We start from the raw sequence: 25700 nt of genomic DNA, 5'->3' as shown, positions 1-25700 counted from the left end.
TTGATTTTCAGTGTGTAATAATTTTCAATCAGCAGGGACATCCCTCTGTGCTGGGGGAAGGGGTGAAGAGGGTATTTCACAAATTCTCGGAAATGATGTTTGAAAAATTGTGTCTACATTTTTATTCTAGAAAAAAATTCCTATTGTTTTGATAACAGGAATTTGGAATTACAGCCATCGGTGGGTTGGGCGTCTGACTCTGGCTCAGCTTACGATCTTGCAGTTTGTGAGTTCGAGCCCCGCGTCGGGCTGGCTACTGTCAGCACAGAGCCTGCTTTGGATCCCCTCTCTCTCCCTCTCTGCTCCTCCCCTGCTCATGCTTTCTCAAAAATAAGAAACATTAAAAAGAAAAAGAAAAAGAAAAAAAAGATTGTGGCAGGCACTTTCTATTTCTCACCTGTTCCCTCCTCCTTCCTTGCTGAAAGAGGCTTGATTTTGTTCCCGTGGCAGCATTCCCAGACAATGAATCATAATTGGTTCAAATGTGACATGACACCCTCTATCTAGCCTCCCTTTGCAGTGAGAAGTGGCCACGTGAGCCAGTTCCGGCTCCAGGGACATACGAAGTCTGCAGGGGACACTGTTGGGTAGGTAACTCTGGAAGGCACGCAGCTACCTGTGTGTGCCTCCCGACACCATCTTCCTTCTTGGTTGCTGACACTATGTTGGGAGTTTCCAATGCTTCCCTGTGACCTCCTGGTGATAGGTCCACAAGTCCAGGGTGGAAAACCCTGGCTTTTTTTCTCCTGACACTTTTGAGTCGCTGCAAAAGCGAGGTGCCATATAAAATATGACACCCATTAGATATGAATTTCAGAAAAACAACAGTCTTACATATATAGTGTTTGGGATTTATTTACACTAAAGTTATTGATAAAGAGCTACAGTTTACCTGAAATTCAAATTTACCTGTGCGTCCTCTAATTTTGTTGCTTTTTCCCCCTAAATCTCACAACTCGATGTGCAAACCCTAGACTGCTTGCCTTAAACTTCCTTCTTTTGTAAAAAAATAAATAAAAAAATAAATAAAATAAATCCCAATGAGTGTAAGTTACTACTCCTCGAATAAGATATTGGTGGCATGTGAATCCATTCCTGATGTAACAGGAAGTTATAAAAAGTACCCGGTATTTTTTGTGTGTTCACCATGAGCCAGACACTGTGCTGGGGAGCAGGGGCGTGTCTGTAACTAAGTCACAGAGGTCAGACCTGCCTTCATGGAGCTTCCATGTAGCTGGGGAGATAGCCACTAAATGAGCGACTGTGTAGGGGGCAGGACAGTTATAATTGGGATGAGTGCTGCGACGGCCAGGTAGGGCAGCTTTGAGAGCATCTGTGGAGGCAAGGATGAAGCAGGATGTCTGCCTCTGTGGAGGGACAGGTTGGTTGGAGGGAAAGGTTGTGGCACTTGCTCCAAGTGTCGGGAACAGCCTGGGTGCCCGCCATGAGGCAGAAAGGGCCCTGGTAAGTTTGAGGGCAGGAGGTCTCAGCACCGAACAGCAATGGACTGGATGATGGGCAATGAGAATAGAGAGGCAGGCACACTGAAGCTAGTTCAGGGAATGCCCTGGGGGCCGTGTGAAGGATTTTGAACATGATCCTTATTCTACGCTACACCCATGCTAAGTACTGTTGATATTCCCCTTTTACAAAGAGGAAATGAAGACTTTGAATAGTGTGATCCAAGTCATATAGCTATTAGGTGGAAGAACTGCCATTTGAGCTCAGGGTTTGTTTTTTTGTTGTTTTGTGTAGTACGTGTGACCAAAAAAAACCCCTTCCCTAATTGCCACTGAGGACAAGCTAGTTAGAAATATAGAAATAATGAGAGCTGATCAAATGAGTTACAGTTAAAGTTAATGTCACAATACATTTCTATTTGTAAAGACTGAAAGGATTGTGAGCAATCTGTTTGTTAAAAAAACAAGAGGTTGATCAGTATAATACATGATTTAAATTCCAGTATTTAAAGAGACCTCAAAACATTATAGAATTCAGATCTCCTGTCTCTTCCTTTCAATCAAAGGTACTACTTATCATCTAAGTAACTGTAACTGATTTCTGGGACTTGAAACCACTGGTTTGACAAAACCCAAAATAAAACAGAAAATATACCATTTGTAACAAAGTAGCAACACAAGAGACACAACGACCCAGTGGTTTTACACATATGCAAGAACAGGAAAAGCAGCCACAGTGACAGAACCCACACAAAAAAGACATTGCAGCAAATTGTTGATTCGCTCAATGTGACTGCTACTCCTGGTAAAGCCTTCATTTGCAGGAAATAGAATCGATACTGGATGGTAATGAAGATTATAAAAAAATTAAAAATAGAAAAATATCAGCATGCTTTAGGTAAATCCTTTGTCATCCTTGTATGTGTGTGTATCTCTATACACACATTGCACACATATATACCTACACACACACACACACACACACACACACACAAACATAATGGATTACATCTCTACTGGATTGTGATGTAAACCTTATTTCGTACTTGGTCCTATTTGGAAAAGTTTGATGATCATTGGTCTAGAGGAACTGACTCGTTAGTGAGCTAATGCTGTATCTCTGCACTCCTTGGAGCGAGAACAACTCAACAAGGTACATTCCCGTCCAGTGGCACGGATCCCTATTTACTGTTCCTCACGTGGCAGAAATCATATGTGGTAACACAAACGAACTACAGCTGTCATCATACCAAAGTACATATTGTATCTTCGTGCAGGTTCTTAAATAGAGGCCTTCGAGTTTCCTAATTCATCCCCCGAAGGGTTCAGTGCACTCCATCTCTACGTTGTCACGTGCAAACCTTGGGAACAAATACAAGCAGAAGAGAAATGAGTAGAGAATTCCAATTTCCATTTTATTAAATCTTTTTAAAAAAAATTTTTTTTCAACGTTTTTTATTTATTTTTGGGACAGAGAGAAACAGAGCATGAACGGGGGAGGAGCAGAGAGAGAGGGAGACACAGCATCGGAAACAGGCTCCAGGCTCCGAGCCATCAGCCCAGAGCCTGACGCGGGGCTCGAACTCACGGACCGCGAGATCGTGACCTGGCTGAAGTCGGACGCTTAACCGACTGCGCCACCCAGGCGCCCCGAAATGTTTACACTATCAACAGTAAATCTTAATGTTAACGTCACAGGGATTCTGGGACCAGAAATGCTGGTTTTCCACAAAGAACTAAATAGAGGCCAAGTCTCATTCTTTTAATCCTTGATTAAATTTAAGCCTATCTGAAGATATCAGATACCCAATATCATTTGCAATTGGTATAATAATCATTGGCTTAAAAGAATGAAATAGTTTGAAAATTAGAAGAATATCACAAAGGGTGGCTGGCTGTACTAGAATTACTGTTTTGGAATGTTATCCTTGATTTGGGAAAAGTGTATTGGTACCTTTAATCTTTTTTCATAAACCAAGGAAGCGTATGTGAGCCTGACTTTGGGACTTTGGCTTGAAACTCAATGATAAACCTGTTGTATTTGTGCTACATAGTTTGTGTTGGAAAAACACACATTTTTTGGTGTAGTCATCTCTGAAGTATGTAAATATAAGAATGATTATAGTCTTTGACCAAGCAAGTGCTACTTCCAAAAAATTTTAATTTTTTTTAATATTTATTTTTGAGAGAGAGACAGAGACAGAGCATGAACAGGGGAGAGGCAGAGAGAGAGGGAGACACAGAATCCGAAGCAGGCTCCAGGCTCTGAGCTGCCAGCACAGAGCCTGACACAAGACTTGAACTCCTGAACCATGAGAACATGACCTGAGCTGAAGTCGGACGCTTAACTGACTGACTGAGCCACCCACGTGCCCCTGAAAAATTTTAATATAATTCAAGAAGAAGAAAACAAGTGATATAGGCAGATATTTTTATAGCACATTATTTGCTAATGTGAAAAACTTACGATGGCACTAAATGTCCAGCAATTGTGAAATGGGTCATTAATCCTATGATAATGTAGACTATTGTATTAGATAATTATACTACTATTACCTTTAATTGGACATTTTAAATTCAATGTATAAAAATACCAAAAAGAAAATACACACATTTTATCAAATTTTTATTTTGCAATTTCTTATTCCTTAGATTTGAAATGTAACATAGGACATCTTTCTTCTCCACTGAGATGTCAAAGCAAGTCTTATAATGCACTTTTTTTTTTTTTTTTTTAGAGAGGGAGAAAGAGCATGTGAGCAGGGGGAGGGGCAGAGGGGGGGGCGGAGGGGAGGGAGAGAGAGAGAAAGGGGGAGAAAGAGAGAGAGAGAGAGAGAGAGAGAGAGAGAGAGAGAGAGAATTTTAAGCAGACTCTATGCCCAGCACGGAGCCTGACTCAGGGCTTGATCTCACAACCCTGAGGTCATGACCTGAGCCAAAATCAAGAGTCAGACACGTAACTGAGCCACCCAAGTACCCCCTTATAATTCACTTTAAAAAAAAAAGTTTTTTAAGTTTATTTTGAGAGAAAGAGAGAATCAGTGAGCAGGGGAGGGGCAGAGAGAGAGAGAGGGAGAGAGAGAATCCCAGGCAGGCTCTACGCTGTCAGCACAGAGCCCGACACTGGGCGTGAACTCACCAACTGTGAGATCATGATTTGAGCCGAAACCAAGAGTTGGGCCCTTACCTGACTGAGCCACCCTCGTGTCCCTATAACTCACTTTTAATGAGCAAAACAGAACTCAGCCTTGACTCCTTTCACTAGGAGAGCTGTTTAGTTTTGCTCAGTTTCATTTTATAATAAGCTCTATAAAGCTCCTTAAATAGTAAATACTAATGTAAAAACAAAAAACCATGGCAAGTAACCATGTAACCATGTAAAGAGACTGATGGGAACAGCAAAAATATTGACTGTGTCCTCATTAAAATGGTAACACTGCTGACTGAATTTAAGTCATTTTTTTTTACATAAAAACTTTTAAAAAATAATTAATATGCTTTTATAATGAGATGTAAATACACACTTTTCCCCTTTTTCCTTCCCGCATGTGGGAGCCGCTCTTCCGCCAACCTTTTCTAGCTCCTACCCAGTACATGTGGCAGAGTCGGACTCCTTTGAAAACGTAACAAGTGTGCCAGAAAGAAAACCATCGCCATGAAAAGAAACATTCTCAAAAGGACTCTGGATGTTCCGATGGCTAGCCTGCCTTGTCATCGTGAGAATGGGTAACGACTGCATTTTGCCTCAAACACTGAATTTAAATAAGGATTAAATTAGAACTTTATGTTTCTTACTCTCCTGGGTCATTTGTTTCATTAATAATTAAATTCAATCTCTGTTTCCCTCTCGTTATTATTACTTTACCACAATTATGATTTTATGTGCTTAGAGTGGAAATTGAGTTCAGCAGGTTTAGGAGATGTTACGCAAGGCCTGCAGAGTAGTGCTTAGAAACACGGGCAAGGCCTCCCTGCCAGCTCAGCCCCTGACTGTGGGTTAAACCAGGCCACACTGAGGATCCCTCCAGGAGGCTCTGCCAGGGCGCCGCGGTTTAAGAACTGGGAAGGGGGGGCGGTTACTATAAATACTACCAGAACTTACTAAGGCAACTGGAAAAAAAAAAACAAAACAAAACACAGATCTTAAGAGGTAGGAAAAGCTCATCTACTTTGGACTTTATAGCTTTTTTAACATTCTTTACTTTTTCTCCTACTTAACTTTACCCAATATCCACGACACAAACGAGATAGCCTTAAAAGGTGAAGGTGAATACTCCTTACAAACCTCTAGGACGTAAGCAAGGGAAAAGGTGGGTGCCACATACGTGGACATGTACTTTCTTGTGGGCTTTCAGTGTCCATCAAAACATACCTGTTGTTCTTGGGCCCTGGGACGGATGGCACATGCTGGCGTGTGGTGTGGAACTAGGTGAGGTTTGCCTGAGCTATTTGCTTAAGGCTCCTTTCATCTTTATCAGGAGATGGGCGACAAGGCAACGCCACAGAGTCCGACTTAGTCACTAAGAAATGGAGGTGAGGGGCGCCTGGGTGGCTCAGCTGGTTGGGTGTCTGACTTCAGCTCAGGTCATGATGTCACGGTTCGTGGATTCGAGCCCCGCATTGGGCTCTGTGCTGACAGCTCAGAGCCTGGAGCCTGTTTCGGATTCTTTGTCTCCCTCTCTCTCTGCCCCTCCCCTGCTCATGCTCTTTCTCTCAAAGATGAATAAACGTTTACAAAAAGAAAAAAAAGAAAAAAAAAAAAACAGAAATGGACTTGAGCACTGGCCATTATTAAGAGGATGGAAAGGTATAGGTGTCCAGCAGCTAAAACACCCTGAAGTATCTCACTAGGGCCAGAAAGGGAGCTGATAACCCTCAGAAAGAGGCCCTGGCTCAGGGGCTATGATTTATGAAGGCTGAACGCCCCCTTCACCCTACACCTCCTTATAGCCATTCATGCCAGTGCTGAGTTTCCCGGCCTTTCATCCAAGTAACAGATGGCAGAGGTAGTCCGGTATATCTGCCACGGACTGTAAGTTCCACTAGAAGAAACCTTAAAATGCTACTGAAATTTCTTCAAATGGGCTCCTGCCTCCGTGAAGGGCTGAGCCTGAAACCAGGAGTGTGGAGGACCAGTGGGCTAGCTGGCTGGGCTCAGTCCCCTTGTAAGACAGGGATTTACTGAGAACAAAGGAAATCTAATTCTTATTAGAGATGATGACATCTGGACTAGGGTAGTTAAATGCATGTAATATTCTCCACTGCAGGAGTGACTCATACCCATCTCTCTTGAATGAGCATTTTGCATATATTCACCATGAAAACCCTGTTAGTTCAAACAGTTCGAATATAACAGCAGGTAGGTCTAGAGTTTTGTTCTCCCTTCATGCTTTTTCATCCTTCTGGTTTCTACCACCTGCTCTGCTTTCCCTTTGGGGAATTTCTCCCCCTAAACAGAAGGCCTTAAGAGAGGCATTCAATTACAAGATGTGCGCATGTTCCAGTCCTAGCCAATCAGAGTATGCCATCTCCCTGGCCAAAGTGATTGGGTTAGCACAAGGCATGTGACCCAAGCAGGACCAATCAAAATCTTCCCTGAGAATTTTTAGCTCGGCTAAAATGTAGAAGTGCTTTTTTTTTTTCTTTTCTTTTTTTTTTTTTTTTTTGTCCTTTCATATTGGTTTTTTTTTTAATATATGAAATTTATTGTCAAATTGGTTTCCATACGACACCCAGTGCTCATTCCAAAAGGTGCCCTCTTCAGTACCCATCACCCACCCTCCCCACCCTCCCATGCCCCATCAGCCCTCAGTTTGTTCTCAGTTTTTACGAGTCTCTTATGCTTTGGATCTCTCCCACTCTAACCTCTTTTTTTTTTTTTCTTCCCCTCCCCCTAAAAGTGCTTTTAAAAAAAACATTTAAAATAAAGAATTTTAAACATATGCTAAAGCAGTGAGAATCACATATAAACCCCTTGGAACCCAAAACCCAGCTTCAACATTTATCAACTCATGGGAAATCTTGGGAAAGGATTAATGGTCTTTTTCTACTGTTGAGCCTAAGAGGCTGTTCAGCCTAGGAGTATGGTGCTGTCACAGCCATCGTATCTGTCAGTAGAGAGAGTCTGACTTCAAAAGAAACCCAAACAGAACGTGGAATTGTGGCAGAGTCTTGAAGATGACATTTGAACCAGCTTGATCCAGCTGAGCCTGAAGCCACCACTACCCCTGTACTTTCTTTGTGCTTAAACTAGATAAAGGAAAAGTTTCTGGTACTTGCAAAATGTGTCATCTTATATGAACACCTTAAGGAAACATTCAATAAATATTTTTTAACATCTTGTGTTTATTTTTGAAGCATTTGGGAAAATAAATTCATGGGAAATCTTCTAGAAGAATAAAGGAAACGGGGAATTCTTGACATACTAAAATGAGATCACCAGCATTTTAACTTCACTCTGCTCAAAGGATAATTTCAGTCCCATTGAAATAACATCCATCTACTAAACAATTTAAATGACATAACATAAACATATTTTCACCCTTAAATAAAAAAAACCTTATAAACAAAATAATCAAGTCCCCAAACCCATTCAGAGTCTCTGATTCTGAATTATCTTCAAAGCAATGAATGAATGGATATAATCACTCCTACATTAGCATTCTGGTAAGCCATTCTTGGGTATAAAATGAACTATTTTCCTGGCTGTTCCTTCACCATCCATAATACTTACCCTTTTGCTTTGCTAGTTCTTGTATTAGATCTTCATACACTTCTTTAAAGAGGTCCTCTTCAGATTTTGTTCCATCTAGGTAAACTGGGAAGGAGAAAGGAGGGTGGATCGGTTAGTACAGGATTCTTACTCTGGCACTTGACATCTCTTAAGAATACGAATAGGTTTGGGGTGCCTGGATGGCTCAGTCCATTAAGTGTCTGATACTTGGGTTCAGCTCAGGTCATGAGCTCATGGTTTCATGAGTTTGAGCCCGCACCTGGCTCTGCACTGAGTGTGTGGGGCCTGCTTGGGATTCTCTTTCTCTCTCTCTCTCTCTCTCTCTCTGTCTCTCTCTCTTTCTTTCTGCCCCTCCCCCACTCACACTGTCACTCTCTCAAAATAAATAAATAAACTTAAAAAAAAAAAGAATACAAATAGGTTTAAACAAAGAATGCAGGGCCATAATGTAAAAAGAAATGAATAGTCATTAAAGAGAGAAATAGATTACAGTCAGGAACAATAAGTTAAAAAAAATTTGGTTTCAGAAATGCATACTAGCAGATGTGAAAGTTATTTTTTGAAAAAGCAAGAGTTACGTGGTACTGTGCATGTGGCACTTTAGGAGCACTGCAGAGGTGTCTCCCCAAAAGAATCATTTAAGGGGGTGGTTCTCCAACCTACGTATGCATCAGGCTTGCCTATGAAGCTTCTTGAATCATGCAGGGGTCTGGGCTGTGCCACGTATGTACTGACTCAGAATTCTCCAGGCCCAGGAGATATTTTTACCCAAACTGGCATAGTTAATTTTGAAGAAAAAGTAGAAGCTATGTAGTTAAAGGAAGGAAAGAACTCTTTAATCAGAAAACTGGAGGTCAGGGGCGCCTGGGTGGCTCAGTTGGTTAGGCGTCCGACTTTGGCTCAGGTCATGATCTCACAGTTCACGAGTTTGAGCTTGGGCTCGGTGCTGACAGCTCAGAGCCTGGAGCCTGCTTCAGATTCTGTGCCTCCCTTTCTCTCTGTCCCTCCCCTGCTCACACTGTCTCTTTCTCTCAAAGATAGATAAACATTAACAAAAATAATTAAAAAAAAAAAAAAAGAAAACTGGAGGTAAGAGATAAACATGTCTGTTAAGAAAAGGATGCACAGTTTGGAGTGGCTAGAAGCTGGGAGGTCGGAACACTGTAGGGATGAGATTTTAGAGCAAGGCTGTCTGTGCCTTAGTCTTTAGGGGCCCTGAAGTATGTTTGGATTTTATGCCAGAAAGCTGGAGACTCTGACGGTATTTCAGCAAAGGGGGTGGGGGGCATGGTTAGAGTGGCATTTGAGATGGAGAGGGAGAGTGCCGCTCCGTATCTATTTCGTCACCCTGTTCTACTGAGCACACGCGTCCAACATCACACCCTCTGCATCCACCCTCACATAGCCAGGGGAATCGCACTAAAACAAGAATTTGATATCAACTATGTCCTTGTTTAAAATTGTTTTTTCAGTTTACTCATTTTGAGAGAGAGAGCGAGTGCACGAGCAGGGGAGGGGCAGAGAGAGGAGACAGAGAATCCGAAGCAGGCTCTGTGCTGTCAGCGCAGAGCCCCATGCGGGGCTTGAACCCACAACCCGTGAGATCGTGACCTGAGCTGAAGTCAAGAACAAGACGCTGAGTCACCCAGGTGCCCCTACCATGTCTTTGTTTAAAACCTCTCTGTACAGGGCTTCCCACTTCTCCCAGGATAATGCCCCAAGTCCTTAACTGGCCTGGTAGAGTTTAGATCTTCCCTGTGTCTCCAGTATCACCTCTCTCTCAGTTTTCTCTACCAAAAATATACCAACCTTCTCTCAGGTGCTACTAGCTCCTTTGTGTCCCTGGTCTTTTCGGGTACTCTGGAGTGATCTTCTGTCTACCGACCTATCTCCCTTTGTCCATTTAAACCCTTTAGAGTGTGGTTTAAGAGGCTTCTTCAAGGAAGCCTTCCCTGATTGCTGGGCCTTGGGCCGTCCCCCTGGAACTTGGTAGCACAGCACTTGGCATAGCTAGAGAGGACATGCTCGTGCAGCCAGGATCTTTAGCGGCTGTTTCCTGGACAGAATGTTGGCTCTTACAAGTGGGGGCAGGTTTTGTCTTACTTCCCTTGACATCAGCAGGACACTGCCTTACACACAGAAGACATTCACTCAATATGAGTTTCATGAATGACCACCTAGAAGCTGACAGGCTTTGACGAGAGTTGAAGACCGAGAAACAGAAACCAGTAGCGCCTACTGTGGAAGCAGAGGAGCCCAGAGTGTTGTGGCTTAGAAGGATCCTTTATTATGTAATCCACGAGTAAAAAACCTCCTAACGTCCTTGCTCTTGTGAACTTAAAGGCAAAGACAAGTAAATGCCCTCTGTAGAGGGAGAAAAGGCGCTTACCAATCTCCCATGTGATCTTCTCCATTTCTCGTCTGTGCTTTAGATACATGGGCCACACGTGGCCATCAAAGTACCCTGGGGTGTCTGGAGGCTCGTAGACTCTCGTACTATCAAAACACACAGGAAACTTTATACTGATGGAAACACACAATTGATACACTAACAGTGATCAGGATAATGGGAAAATCACTGAGACTTAATCTAAACAGGATTAAGAGCATACATACATTTTAGATTCAGTGCTACTTACAAAGACAATAAAATGGATTTACTTTCCGGGTTCCAAAAACATTATTTTTGTAATTCGCTACCATTCATAATTATTTGCCTACGCTTCAGTGCTTTATAAAAAAATCAAGAGCAAATATCAACATAAATAATGACAGAGGAACTGATATGTTAGATTAAGCTTTCAACTAACTGGTGTCCTTTGTGGCTATAGCAGAACAATGGTTCACAAATTTAAAATTATAATCAACATGGGACTGGCTCACTTGAAGATTTAGGACAGAGAAGTCAAATGGTTTGTCGAAAGGCCTTTTCTTGGAACAGTAATTTGCAGGGTGCCTGGGTAGCTCAGTCAGTTAAACGCCCGACTCTTGATTTCAGTTCAGGTCATGATCCCATGGTTGTGGGACTGAGACCCACATGGGACTCTGCACTGACAGCTCGGAGCCTGCTTGGGATTCTCTCTCTCTCTCTGTCTCCTCTTCCCCTGCTCACGCCCTCTCTGTCTAAATAAACAAATAAATAAATGTATGTTAGAAAAATAATTTGCATTAGTCCAGGTGGATGAGCATTTATGTAACAAGGCTTTGCTCTTCATGTAGAAGAGATGAGGCCTCGTTGACATATACACTGCTCAATAATGTTCTTTCCTTGTTTTTCCTACAATTTTGTCTTTTAAAAAATTTTAAAAATGTTTTTGCTTAAAAAATTTTATTTTTTGTTGAAGTACAGTTCACACGCTAGTTTCAGGTGTGCAACACAGGGATTCAACGGGCCTATATGTGACTCCATGGTCACCACGAGTTAGCTGCCATCTGTCACCATACAAGCTGTTATAAACACGACCAACTCTATTCCCTATGCTGTACTTTTCATCCCCATGCATATTTTGTCCTTGGAATTCCAATCCACAAAGGTGATATCAAAACTCACCTCCTCCTCCTCTTACATTCTTCATACGGAATGGTCAGAAAGTAGCTTCTGTTCCATAGTGTGTCGAGGGGCCTAAAATAACAGCATATTTAGTTTGCAAGGTTTCCCTTCCCCCACCCCCCCCACCATTCACTAAAGGTCAGTATAAGGTTGAGGATGCTTACTTATAATTAAAGAGAAGGAAGCCTTCGACGATCAGTATGGGAATTTCCTCGGCACTTCCAGAGTCTGTTGATGCCAGGGACTGTCCTTGGCTTTCCATCCAGCAGGAAATGGTGGACATCATTTTTTCCATATTGAGCGCTTCAAGCACTTCAAGTAAATGTACAAAAATACATGAAATGAATACAACAAAAGTTTTATGATGTGGCTTTGTATGATGAGTATGTCTAGGGCTCTATAAATACATAAAATAATACTATTTCATTTACCTTTCAAAATAGCTAATAAATATTTTAGATAAATTTAAACTCTATTATTGACAAATTGATATGTTTGAAATATTTAAAACAAATTTTTTTAATATTTATTTTTGAGAGAGAGAGAGAGCGAGTGCAAGCAGGGGAGGGGCAGAGGGAGAGGGAGACACAGAATCTGAAGCAGACTCCAGGCTCTGAGCTGTCAGTACAGAGCCCGATGCGAGGCTCGAACCATTGAACCTGGAGATCATGACCTGAGCCAAAGTCAGACGCTCAACCGACTGAGACACCCTGGTACCCCAAAACATTTTTAATATGTGAAATTTCAAATATATACAAAAGTAGAGTACGATGAATTCCCATGGCCCCATTACCAGCTTTGACAATCATAAACTCATGGCTAATCTTGCTTTATTTATAATGCCTGTTCCCCCCGTGACTACATAAAAGTTTAATATTTTTGATAACAAAATATCTATAAATTAGTTTGAAAAATAAATGATATGCTGGGGAAAATACCTGCAATGTATTTCACAACATCTTTAATATACAAAGCATTCTCATAGGCAATTAAGAGAAAAATCATTAAAAATTTTATAAAGGACACGAATATGTCGTTTTCAAACTCTAAACTGAGCATACCTTCTGAGCTTACAATTATAATTCTGCAAAAGTATTCTACAACACTGATTCTCAAAGTATAGTACGTAGACCAACAGCATTGGTATCACCTGGGAATTTACCAGAATTGTAATTTCTGAGCCCTACTCTGGAACTACTGAATTGAGCCATCTGGACTTAGGTTTTTTAGTGGAAGGTTTTAAAATTATCGATTAATTTATTTAATAGACATAGGACTCTTAGGATTTTCTCTTCTGTTGTTAGCCTTGGTAACTTGCATTTTCCCAGGAAATTGTCAATTTCATTAAAGTTTTCTAATTTAGTTGCACAGAACGTCCATAATATGCTCTTATCTTTTTAATGCCTGTAGGCTCCGTAGTGATACTACCTTTGTTGTTTTTGATATTTGTAATTTGTGCCTTCTCTTTTCTTCTTGATCCGTCTTGTCTAATCTGCTTAGGGATCAGATTCTTGAATTTGTAGGTTTATGTCTTATGCCAAATTTATGATGTTTTACCTACTTCTTTAGCACCACACTTTCTCCTTTCCTTCTGAGACTCCAATGATATGAATGTTAGAGCTTTTGTTATTGTCCCATATTTCTGTTAATTTCTTTTCAGTCCATTTTCTCTCTGTTGTTCAGATAAATTTCTACTGTTCTGTCCTTAAATTCAGATTCTTTCCCCTGTCATATTTATTCTGTTCTTGAGCCCATTTGGTGAGTTTTAAAATTTCAGTTTACTGTATGTTGTCAATTTAAAAATTCCTATTTGATTTTTACCTCTTCTATTTCTTTACTGAGGCTTTCACATTTCTCACTTGATTCAAGAATGTTCACAATTGCTAGCTGAAGCCTTTTTATGAATGCTGCTTTAAAATCCTTGTTAGATAATTCCAGCATCTGGGTAATCATGGAGTGGTTGTTGATTTCTTTTCTCATTCAAGTTGAGAGTTGCCTGGTTTTTGATGTAACGAATGAATTTCAGTCTCGTCCTGGAAGGTTAGGGTATTATGTTGTGAGGCTCTGGATCCTATTTGATCTTTTTTTTTTTTTTAATAGTTACCCTGTTTAGGTGTAGTATGCAGGTTTAGGTGGGGATGGGTGGTCATCCCCCTGCTAAACCTCACCAACATGGAGTGGGGGCAGCCACGAGGGGAGATGCAGGTGTAGCTTCATTGTTGCTTGGTGAGGACAGACGTTCAGCTCTCAACTGCATCCTCCTGACAGTAGCTGACGCTCCTTGGGTGGGGACAGTGGAGTCTCAAGTAACACCACCTCACACCGCGTCATCCTGTCTCTGCTGTAGGTGGCTGTGGGAATCCAGCTCTCTGGCTCCAGTGATAGGACCCCGGTGGGGTCCTTGCCTTGCTGGTGCCGGATGGGTCCAGAAGTCTTGCTCACTAGTCCCTGCTGACACCATGAGGGGACGATGGTTTTTCCCTCTGTGTTTAGCTACAATAGGGTGGATATTATCAAAATGATATTCGATTTGAGTAGGCCATCCTTTTCCTGGTCCTTTGACTAGAGGGAACAGGTTTCTTGGGGCTTTTTTTGTCTGCACCTATTGATGATTCCATGTTTCACACCCTTCCAGTACCCCTTCCTGGATATATGACAGGTAAAAAGAAAACCCACAGAATCACAGTCATGCCCTTCCTCAAGTCCTGAAGGCCCTAGGCGTTTGGCTCCCTTCTTTTCATCTTCGAGTCTTCCTTTGTTTGTCATGTTCCATCCAGGATTTTCAATTATAAGGGGGAGGAAGAGCAAGGAATGGGGGCAATCCAACTTAGCTGCAACCAGAAATACCATTAGTTTTAATATATTTTCATTACTGTTCAGTTAAAAGGATCTTCTGATTTTCACTGCGATTTATTCTTTGGCCCACGGGATACACAGAAGTGCTTTGCTTCAGATGAAATGTGATGACGTCTGGAATTTACTTCAAAAAATATAGAAGGAGAAGGTAAGGGTACAGATGAAATATAAATTGGTCAAGAGTGCATCATTTAGAAGTTGAATCCATGAGAGTTCATTATACTTTTCTGCCAACTTTTGCATATGTTTAAATTTTTCCAGAAAGAAAGGATACTGATTAATTTCTAAACGCTTGGGAGTTTTCTGCTTACTCTTTTGTTACTGATTTCTAATTCAGTTCTCTGTGATTAGAAGATACCTCTATATTACTTCAAGTTACTGAAATGTACTAGGAATTGCTCCATGCCCTTGCATACGCTCTCTAATTAATGTGCTCTGTATTCTTAAGAAAATCAAAATGTGTATTTTGCTGTGATTGGCTACATGTTCCATATATGCTAGTTCAGTTAAGTTTGTTAATTGTGTGCTTCAAATCTGTTATACCCTTATAATTTTTGTCTGCTTTTCCCACTAGTTACTGAAGAAGTTGTATTAAAAATCTCCCACAACTGGGGTGCATGGGTGGCTCAGTTGGTTAAGTGTCTGACGTTGGCTCAGGTCATGATCTCACGGTTGGTGGGTTCAAGCCCTGCACGCAGCTCTGTGCTGACAGCCCAGAACCTGGAGCCTGGAGCCTGCTTCAGATTCTGTGTCTCCCTTTCTCTCTCTGCCCCTCCCCCACTCACATACACACACACACTCTCTCTCTCAAAATTAAATAAACTTTAAAAAAATTTTTTAAAAATCCCACAATAATTATAGATTTATGTATTTCCCCATTTAGTTTTGTCAGTTTTTGCTTAACATATTTTGAAGTTATGTTATGAGGTGCATACAAATTTTGGATTGTTTATCTTCCTGTTGAATTAACTTATTTATCTCTTTGTTTTTAGTAATATATTAGTAACAGTATCTCTAGTGACACTCTTTGTGTTTACTTTGTCTGAGATTAGTAGTTATACCATATTTCTTTCAGTAGGCATTATTATTCACATGGCATTATCTTTTTCTAGCCTTGTCTACTTTTCTTTGTCTTAATATTTAAATATATCTCTTGTAAGGAGCTTTTTTTATTTTTCTTTCAATCCAGCTTGACAATCTTTGTTGTATTTTAGTTCAATTGATTTAATGTAGCTACCAATATATTTGGCTTAAATCTATCATCTTACACTCATTTTCTACTTTTCCGTATCTTTTGACTTCTTTTAAGTTCTCTGTTTTTTACCTCTTCTGACTTATTTTGTATGTATCAACTACATTTTAATGATTCCATCTATTTATAAACTTGATAGCTTTGTGTCTTTAAATTAACCTTTTGGTGGTTATCATAAAGATTTCAACATTACCTTGATTTACTTTAAATTTGTGTACTTGCCTAAAAATTTCAGATTTTCCTTAAGATAGACTCCTGGAAGTGGGACACTTGACACACGGCATGAATATATTAAGGACTTTGGGACATGCGTTCAGTCTCCCTTCCAGAAAGCTTATGTCAGTTGATATTTCCATTTATGAAAGTTTTTGTTTTATTAAGCCTGTGCCATCATTAGATAATTATTTCTTTCCAAATCTGTTCACTTTGGGGCACCTGGGTGGCTCAGTCAGTTAAGGATCTGACTCTTGGTTTTGGCTCCGGTCATGATCTCAGGGTTTGTGATATTGAGCCCCACGATGGGCTCCATGTTGAGAGCATGGAGCCTGCTTGGGATTCTCTCTCCCCCTCCCTCTCTGCCCCTGTCCTGCTCATGTGCACGTGTGTGGACACGGGCTCTTCTCTCTTAAAATAAACACTGAGAAAAAAATCTCCTTGCAAGATAAGTGGGAAAAAATCATTTACAACTCTTTGGCTACTTCTGAGGTTGACTTTTTATTGTATATTTATTAATCGAATAACCTTTTGCTTTTGTAAAAAGCTTATTTATATCCTTGGACATTTTTCAATTAGAATATTAGTGTTTTTCTTATCAGTTTATAAGAACTCATTTGCATTAGAAATAATTCTTTGTCCGTTGTTGAAAATGGTTTTTCCTTGCTTAACTCTTACTTTTTAATAATCTTCCTTACAAACCTTCGGGGGGGGGGGGGGAGGAAATGAAAAAAAATATCCTGGCTACAGTTCAAGACACAAGAACAGGCAGCGAGTCAAGGATTTTGCTTCTCTTAAAACTATCATGTGTCTGTAAGAACTGATTACACAACATTTTTCCTCTAAGGTCGTCAAAGTTAAAAATAAAGAACACAGTTTATGGGTCTTTAAGAGAGCTGTTTCTGCTGCCAGTTTGCATAAACACTCAGTGATCATCTTGTTAGTTATCAAAGTTGATAAGACCATTAAATATAGTTTATTAGCATGACATTCTCTAGAGGAAAATAAATATTTTCTGACTTTATAATCCTTTGGCTTCAAAACAGTATTAGATTGGGCAAGGGAGCGAGGTGAATCCATCTAAAAAATATTCACTAACCCTTATGAACAGTGGAAAGAAGAAACCAGCTGTCCGGTGCACCTTGGTCACTGGGAAGGAAGCCCACAGGATGAGCCTGGACTTTGTTCCAAGCAAGACTGCAGGGAGGGGGTGAGAGTAGAGCTATGTGTGCCCCCCCGGCAGGGATGAATATAGTACCAGCAAACATACCTTGTTCTAGCTTTAGAAAAAAAAAATCTATTGTTCCAATGTTTTCAGTTTTAAATATAAAACTGGGGAAAAAGGGTTTCATTTATTTATTTATTATTAAAAAAATTGTTTTTAATGTTTATTTTTGAGAGACAGAGATAGAGCATGAGTCGGGGAGGGGCAGAGAGAGAGAGGGAGACACAGAATCCGAAGCAGGCTCCAGGGTCCGAGTTGTCAGCACAGAGCCTGATGCGGGGCTTGAACTCACGAACCACGAGACCATGACCTGAGCCGAAGTCAGACACTACACAGACTGAGCCACCCAGGCGCCCTGGGTTTCATTTATTTAAATAGTTGGACATAAATCAGAAACCTTTACAAAAGCATATGTAGAGTATAGCAGTGTGTTTGAGCACGTTTCGAGACTGTCTTCACAGACAGAGGTTTGAAACAGAAAATGAACATTTGTGCGTGTTTCACAAACCCATCTACTTACCGTCATACTGCAGAAATCCATTTGCGTCTATCTCTATCTCAGACTCTGGCTGAAAAAATAACGAAGCACCCATCAAAACTGTGCAGTGCAGAAATAATACAATTATAGAATGAAGAGGCGATAAACTTTTAGTAAACGCTTTGCATGAGGAGGATAAATAAAATCAGAGCCGCAACAATAAGTAATGCCATCTAGTGGATCAGTGACATTACTGCATGGAACCTGCCTTCACTACAAAAGCTGTATCGTTCAGCAAAGGCTTTCTGGACGTAATTTAATCAACCGGCTACTAGGATTTTGTTGTGTTAAATGAATTACCTGAGAAGTTTTATATACCTTAAAGAAATCATCCTGAGATACGATACTGCAGTTTGGGAGGTGTTTCTGCAAATTCTTAGCCAGCGTTGTCTTCCCGCCATTTGTCACACTGAACAAAAAAAAAAGGAAAAGAAAAAAAAATCAGAAATACCAAGAAGGAAGATGCATTTAATATAAACCATTTTAAAGTGATCTTAAAAAAAAAACGGAATATTTAAAACAATATGTATGGGATGCCTGGCTGGCTCAGTCGTAAGAGCATGTGACTCTTGACCCTGGGGTCATGAGTTCGAGACCCACACTGGGTGTAGAGATTACTTAATAAATAATTTTAAAAATAAATAAGGTAAAATAAAACAACATGCAATGTCTAAAAGAAATTATTGGGGCACCTGGGTGACTCAGTTGGTTGGGCATCGGACTTCAGCTGAGGACATGATCTCACGGTCTATGAGTTCAAGCCCCACATCGGGCTTTGTGCTGACAGCTCAGAGCCTGGAGCCTGCTTTGGATTCCGTGTCTCCCTCTCTCTCTGCCCTTCCCCTGCTCACACTCTGTCTGTCTCTCTCTCAAAAATAAATAAACATAAATGAGAAATTATTTCTTTCATAGATATGTTGGCAAAACCATAGCCCTAAGTAGATCTACCATAATAAATGATAAGAAATATACTGGAAAGGATGAAGGAGAAAGGAAACTAAGTACTGGGCAAGTGAACTGGGTAATACTAAGGCTTAAAAATATAGCTACTATGTGGGAAGCAAAAGAATGTTCTGTGTGTACTGAAACATTCAGAGGGTTCATATGCAAAACCACAGAATATGAGCAGCACTTTTCCTTCAAGTGTATAAAATTGCAGGCGGGTCATTGTGATTTTGTTTCCATGTATCATAGAGAAAACTGGAGGATGGGCTTATTACAAGCACTTAGCACACATCCACAGCTCTGCTGTACTGCCTCCTTTCTCAACCTCTCTCCGCTTTGGGGAGAGGTGGGAGAACCCATCGAAGTGTATCACATGCAGTCATCAAGGCTGGACTGTGACACCAAGGAAAATGGGGACCCTGACTAACTGCTCTGTGTGTCTACTTTTCCAGCATCTAATGCCACACACAGCACTTCTCTAGTCATTTGGTCAGAGCTTTTCTCAACCTGGGGCTGACGTTTCTGAGGGTCTGTGGACAGACTCATAGACTTTGTGAACTTGAATGGGAAAGAGATTACATCTTTATTCTTACTATATTCTAACAGAACTTTAGCTTCCCCTTTAATTATGAATATAAGCAACAAACATCAGTAGTCTTTACAGTAGCTGTGACTTTGTCACCAATAGAAATCATAGATATTTTCATATTATGGTACAGTTGGGGCAGATATCTTGAAGCATCATCGACACTCATCATTACATTCAAATTTATGGCAGTTTTCAGACCTACCGCTGGATACTATCATCTAATAAGTTAGTAAAGAAATGTATATATCACAATGCTACAATTTGTTTTGAAAATATTTTTAGAACTGTATTTCAATATAACTGGTTTTTCCTCTGTATTCCTATGTTTTACTTTGTGCATTTAAAACCATTCCTCTAGGGGCGCCTGGGTGGCTCAGTTGGTTGTCTGACTCTGGATAAGGGCTCAGGTCATGATCCTAGAGTCATAAGATTGAGTCCTGCACGGGCTCCGCGCTGAGTGTAAAGCCTGCTTAAGACTCTCTTCCTCTCCCCCCTCCCCTCCTGGTATTCTGTCTCTTCTAAAAACAAAACAACAAAAAACAACAACAAACAAAACGTAAAGTTACTTGAGGCAGCTCTTTCTGCTCACAGGTCCTGTTCCCATGCTACAATAAAACCACTTGGTTTCTCGGAAAACAAACAACAAAATATTATATTAAGTCAAGGCTTCATCATACGACCAAATGTCCACACTACAAGACTCTCTTCTGTTGTTTAAATGTTCATTTGTTCTTGAGAAAGAGAGTGTGTGTGTGTGCGCACGCTCAAGTGAGGAAGGGGCAGAGAGAGACAGGGGGACAGAGGATCCAAAGCAGGCTCTGTGCTATCAGCGGGACTGAACTCATGAGCCGTGAGATCATGACCTGAGCCAAAGTAGGACGCTTCACCAACTGAGCCACCCAGGTGCCCTGATGGCACGAAAAACTCTTAACTGCACATTTATTTGCGAGAACCTGTGCTTAATCCCAGTTGAAAGAGTACAATATATTTAAAATCTAGAAAAGAAACTAACATTAATTCACCAAAATTGTTTATTGGATTTATTCAATATCACCTATACAACATACCTACAAAGTACAAGAAATAGGAGTCAAGTTTTTCCAATTAACCTTAGAATACATAATTGGGTAGGATATGGGTGATCTTCTTGAAAAGACGGGAAAGTGGGGCGGGGTGTTACTTTTCGCCTTGAGAAAATACTGGTACAATTTTTTTTCCCTTTTAACAAAAAAGGCCACAACCCATGTTGAGTTTATATAGTCCAGATTCTGAACTTTGGTTTAAAATAGAGAGTAAACAGGGATAACTTTATTACAGTATAGGCAACCTGGTTAGAAAATGTGTCGTGTTCTAGACTTATCCCTTTCAGATGATACAGTCAAACCAACAGTAATTAGATCCCTTCTCATTGAGTTAGCTGGAGACAATGAAGAACAGGTACTCCGGTTTTGTAGACTTGGAGGAGACAGACCAGGCAGAAGGCAGTCCAGGTGAGACAGACGGGAAAGGGAATTTCACAAGAATTTAACAAGTCGGAATTGAACAAGCTCCAGTCTAAGATCTACACTTGGAATCCTGCTCGGGTGACAGCTTAAGACTAACTCTTCCCTTTCAGCATGCTCAGAACCACCAGGCGCCAAGATCACAACCACCTCACGTGCATTCCAACCTCAGGGCAAGAGTGTCCCGACAGGTGCATGCTTTATCCTAGGCTACGGGGAAGGAAAACGACTACCTACTCGGAGCCACTTCCGCCTTTGTTCACAACACCCAAATAAACGCACAAGTCCTGGTCCATTTGTTTTTTTGTTACATAGCCAAGAGACAAGAGGGTTAAGTATATTTGGAATACTTATTTGGGACAGAGCGCTAAGGAGGAGTTAAAAAGGCTATCTGTAGGTACTTAAACAAGAGGAAATCCATTCTGTAGCAGGTATATATTAATATTTCCATTTTAAAGTTGAGGAACCTAAGGACTGAAAAACCGTATACTCATAAAGCTTGCCCAAGATAACAGCTAGCAAGTGACAGCATACAAAGTCTAACTCCAAGGCCCATGGAGATATATATGTATTTTTAATTTTATTTTTTAAAATTTACATCCAAATTAGTTAGTATATACTGCAACAATGACTTCAGGAGTAGATTCCTTAGTGCCCCTACCCATTTAGCCCATCCCCCCTCCCACAACCCCTCCAGTAACCCTCAGTTTGTTCTCCACATTTATGAGTCTCTTCTGTTTTGTCCCCCTTCCTGTTTTTTATATTATTTTTGTTTCCCTTCCCTTATGTTCATCTGTTTTGTCTCTTGAAGTCCTCATATGAGTAAAGTCATACGATATTTGTCTTTCTCTGACTAACTTCACTTAGCATAATACCCTTCAGTTCTACCCACGTAGTTGTCTATGGATGAATGGATAAGGAAGATGTGGTATCTATGTACAATGGAGTCTTACTCGGCAATCAAAAAGAATGAAATCTTGCCATTTGCAGCTACATGGATGGAACTGGAGGGTATTATGCTAAGTGAAATTAGTCAGTTGGAGTTATATTTTTTAACATCACATTTTTTAACATGAAAATCTGGTAAAGATTATATACCCCTTCCCCGGAAAAGTGAATATCATCACACATGCATTACATTTTCAGGATCTTGACTGACTCTTGAACGCTTTGGAATCCCCACTATTCCTGGACGTCTTAATGTAATGATTATTTCATAGGGTAGTAAGTGGTAAGTATACAAGAAAGATCCAACACTGAGTCTAGAGGAAGGAAGAAAGGTAGGAGCAGAGGTCACTGCAGCCGAGTCTGGCAGGTGCTTCGCGGAAGCAGCACTAAAATGAAATCTTGGCACTTGCTGAGGAAGAGAGAGTAAAGAGGAGGCTTTCTTAGGGAGGTGTGGGCAGCACCCAGTGCACGTGGCAAGAAAGCCCGAGGCAGATATTGAGAAGAAGGGAACACGTAGAATGCAAGTTGGACTAGATGCTAGAGTAGACTGGGCAGCTGCCTCCCCAGGTGCACCCCTGCTTCCGAGGCCTGGTGTGGACTGACCCTGCTCTCAACTCCAGGGCAGGGCCCCGCTGGCCTAAGCTCATCAAGGCAGGTTCATCCCTTTGGCCACAGTGACTGTGTGCACAGGGTACAGCTAGTGCCGTCAAAGGGAAAACCATGACTTAGAGGGAGAGAGGCAGGCTAAGAAGAATAAAGTCTCAGGACCTGCTGGTCCTTGTGACCAAAACGTGGAGCCAAGTCTAGGACGGATCCGAGTGGAGGAAGACACAAAGAGATGGAAAGAAACAAGTCTTTGGGGATACCACAGAGCTCCTGTATCAAACCTCTCCTACAGCCTACCTGTCCCTGAAGCTAATGCATTTCTTTTATTATGTATGGAATGGTCTTCATGCACCAGGATACTTGGATTACATTCTGGGTGACTGATAACCACTGACTATTGTTCACTAAGCGAGAGAATAATTAAAACTTTTTTGCAAGACGATTCAACTGGCAGAGAGGAATGGAAAAAAGGTTAAGTGGGGGAGGGACTGGAATTTGGGAAGGAGGGTCTGAATTAGGATGATGGCAGTGAGCGCAGCAGGGAAGGCATGGACAAGAGAAGCCATGCAGAAAAAAACCGGAACTCTGGTTCTGGTTAGATGGGAGCCAGACAAGGCAGAGTTCTGCCACTGGATCCATCCCCTTCGACTTCTGATTACTTACCACAGTAATGTAATACAATAACACAGTGATCTCCCCCAAATCACAAACTTCTAATTTTAATAGTCTCAAGTATTTCATTAATTGGACCATGCACAATGTGAATGTACCCAGAAGAAAGATGAACATAAAACAGTAGCAAGACAAATAATGTCCCTTGCTGTCTTATTTGCATGCACACCTCTGGTACCAGAGAGACTGGGCGACCATATAATTTAGGACACTTTTGAGAGGGAGAGGGGCACACAGCTAATAATTATGCCAGGGCAATGAGGACATAGGATAAAAAAGCATCTGATGTTAACTCCAGAAAAGAAATGGTAAAACAGGCAGATTTTGATTACTGAGGGTCCTGTTTATCTGTTTGTAAGAGACTCTCTCATCTCCTGCCGCCATTTATAAAACAGCCAGTGGCCTGTTCCTTTCTTCAGGATTCAGGAATCCTGACTCCTCCTTCCCCACCACGTCTACAGGAAAACACTCTGTGGACATCCTGAGTACGTCCACCGGCTATTTGTAGCAAAATTACTCACCCACTGATTCCCACGACAAATGTTTTCATAATTAGCTTTGAAAATCACGTCTTCGTAAAATTTCCTAAAAATTAAAAAAAAAAAAATTGAACGTGTGTCACTTGGATATCTAAAGAAATAAGACCCCTAAATTAGGAGAGCCAGCTGAGGGGCAAGGATGACCATGACCTCTGGGGAACCCCACACTGGATTATCCACATTCAGGAGAAGAGCTTCACCTCGTACCAGCTTCTCTGTCGTACTCACAACAGCTGGCGTGTGCTCCAGGCTTATAGGCCAGAGTCTCAGAGACCACACACGACAGAGGTTCATAACTCTGAAACTCAGTTTTAAGATTCAATCACCTGGAGATGACCCGTTTATTTCCCCAGTGGCAGGGAACCCACAGAGCTGGGGGGAAACGTCACTGCTGGTCAGAGGCAAAAAAGTGAATTCCCTTTAAGGGTACTATTTTCTCACTCAAAAATCAAAGTCCAGGGCCAGGGTAGACACACTTTTTCAGAAAAGGGCCCGGTAGTAAATATTTGGGCCTTTGGGAGGCAAGAGGCAAGCTCAAAGTTATTACGTAGGTACTTCTACAACAAGAGAGAAAACAAGTTTGCATAACGGTTTTTTTTGACGGAAGTCAAAACTAATAATGGAGTACAGTTTTGTTGTTGTAATACACATCTACTAACGAGAAGAATGGAATTCCTTTCTTACTGGGATAACATCTCTCTTGCTGGATTTCAAAGTTAGCGTTCCTAATCAGAAAACTGACTGCAAATGTTCAAGCCTAGGGCCAGGTTTTAGCCACAAGCCATTGTTTGTTGACCCTGCGTCTAGTGGGTGGAGGGCAGTTTCACACAAGGCCCCCTAAGGTTCAGTAAAGCAGTCCTATGGATATTCTAATGGAGTGTTTTCACCTCTTTACGTGAAAAGGAGGCGCAGCTGCAGGGAATCTCACAATAGTGCTTCCTGAGGGTTGCCTGAACTAATGCTGCTCTTTATTCTGGACTGGCCTGGTGGGGTGATCAGGGAGCTAATCTGGGCCACTGGGGTGAGTGGCCACGGAGCTGGAGACCCCCAGCAGCCCTCCCAATTCCCATCGCTGATCTGTGTCCAAGCGACTTATTTTCCTTCTTCTTTCCAAGCTGCGAAAAAGCACTTTATTACCAAGAGCAAAGAAAGGATGCCCGTATGTGCTGGCTTAATTGTGAGGCTCTCATGTATAATAGATGTCATTTTTATTGATGTATTATTAATGGCTGTGAACACTGAGTGGCAAGGGCTCCTGGTCCCCCTGCTTCATGCCACAGCTGTGCATACACATGAGGATATTGGATCAATTACACAGCATGCAAAGAACAAGTGTGGCTGTGGCACTGGAGAGACGCTTGAGGGGATTATCTGGGTGGCAACGAGCAATTCAGAAATAAGGAGTGAGAGTCAAGAACGTACCTGTAAAATTGCTTGGGCTCAGGAGGGAATTCCCACAGTCAAATGCAAGTTTTTATCGAAACAGGAGCCCTTAATTCTATGGTAGTCAGCAGTCTCAGCCTGCCCAAGACTGTTTGGGTAAATGTCGGCTACAATTTAGTAGCACCAATCACGTGACCATGTGCTGAGAGGGGTGGGGAACTGGGAGAAGCCAAAGCAAGACAGGTGCTGGGGTGAGGGTGGGCCCAGCAATACCAGAAGTCATTTATTTCAGAAACCGCACTGGATGCACAGGGCAGCACCAAGGTGAACTCCAAGTGCAGGGCTGGAACCGTCCACCTCCACACTTTGTGTTATTACACTGCCTGCTGCCCACTTTGAGAACTATTTTAAAATCACACTTAAAAGCCAGCAATCAAGACTTGCCCCACTCCAAATATATGTAGTAGCAGACCCCATGAGGCGAAAACCAGCTTGATCAACTACAAACTAAATCACGGGCTGTCCCTGGAGAGACAACCCCTATTTGATCTGGGGCATCTGATTCCCTGGACTCATGTATTTTATTTTCTCAGCACAAAGTTTTCCTCAACAGCAGAGTCATTTACATGGGGGGGGGGGGGGGAAGAAACTAAAATAGCCCAGAGCAAACCCAAAATGAGTATTTTAAT

At 41.4% G+C, this 25700-nt stretch overlaps 1 protein-coding gene, 1 long non-coding RNA gene and 1 other non-coding gene across 4 annotated transcripts; 1 reads left to right on the top strand and 2 right to left on the bottom strand.

The window, feature by feature from the left end:
• Window positions 1-839: 839 nt before the first annotated feature.
• On the bottom strand, window positions 840-25135 carry NMRK1 (nicotinamide riboside kinase 1). Of its 2 annotated transcripts, XM_040449328.1 has the most exons (9): window positions 25051-25135; window positions 23611-23674; window positions 18146-18236; window positions 17810-17858; window positions 11908-12055; window positions 11744-11815; window positions 10583-10716; window positions 8194-8277; window positions 840-2821 (listed from the first exon to the last, which is right to left on the bottom strand). In XM_040449328.1, the coding sequence occupies exons 2-9, from the start codon at window positions 23637-23639 to the stop codon at window positions 2802-2804; spliced, it is 627 nt and encodes a 208-aa protein (XP_040305262.1). In that variant the 5' UTR covers window positions 23640-23674; window positions 25051-25135; the 3' UTR covers window positions 840-2801. The 2 variants fall into 2 exon arrangements, with proteins under 2 accessions (XP_040305262.1, XP_040305263.1); XM_040449329.1 differs by lacking the exon at window positions 25051-25135 and having other exon boundaries at window positions 10583-10689.
• On the bottom strand, window positions 5005-5118 carry LOC121013815 (small nucleolar RNA SNORA12). The gene has a single exon (XR_005782941.1). It is a non-coding gene; the product is annotated as a small nucleolar RNA SNORA12 (small nucleolar RNA).
• LOC121013615 (uncharacterized) lies at window positions 14649-21154 on the top strand. Its single transcript, XR_005782806.1, has 3 exons — window positions 14649-14747; window positions 20794-20851; window positions 20977-21154. It is a non-coding gene; the product is annotated as an uncharacterized LOC121013615 (long non-coding RNA).
• Window positions 25136-25700: the final 565 nt, after the last annotated feature.

This window comes from Herpailurus yagouaroundi, unplaced genomic scaffold (assembly GCF_014898765.1).
Source record: "Herpailurus yagouaroundi ecotype Mexico unplaced genomic scaffold, PumYag 199, whole genome shotgun sequence".
Classification (NCBI taxonomy): Eukaryota; Metazoa; Chordata; class Mammalia; order Carnivora; family Felidae; genus Herpailurus; species Herpailurus yagouaroundi.
The sequence above is the reverse complement of the archived record's forward strand: the minus strand, read 5'-3'. Positions and strand labels throughout refer to the sequence as shown.

Excerpts from the sequence above, each read along its gene's own strand:
- NMRK1 (XM_040449328.1), bottom strand. The coding sequence starts at position 23,639 with ATGAAAACATTTGTCGTGGGAATCAGTGG. Across the intron at positions 17,859-18,145 it reads CTCAGGATGATTTCTTTAAG|CCAGAGTCTGAGATAGAGAT; the intron begins GTATATAAAACT and ends TTATTTTTTCAG. Across the intron at positions 11,816-11,907 it reads TTCCTTCTCTTTAATTATAA|GCCCCTCGACACACTATGGA; the intron begins GTAAGCATCCTC and ends CTGTTATTTTAG.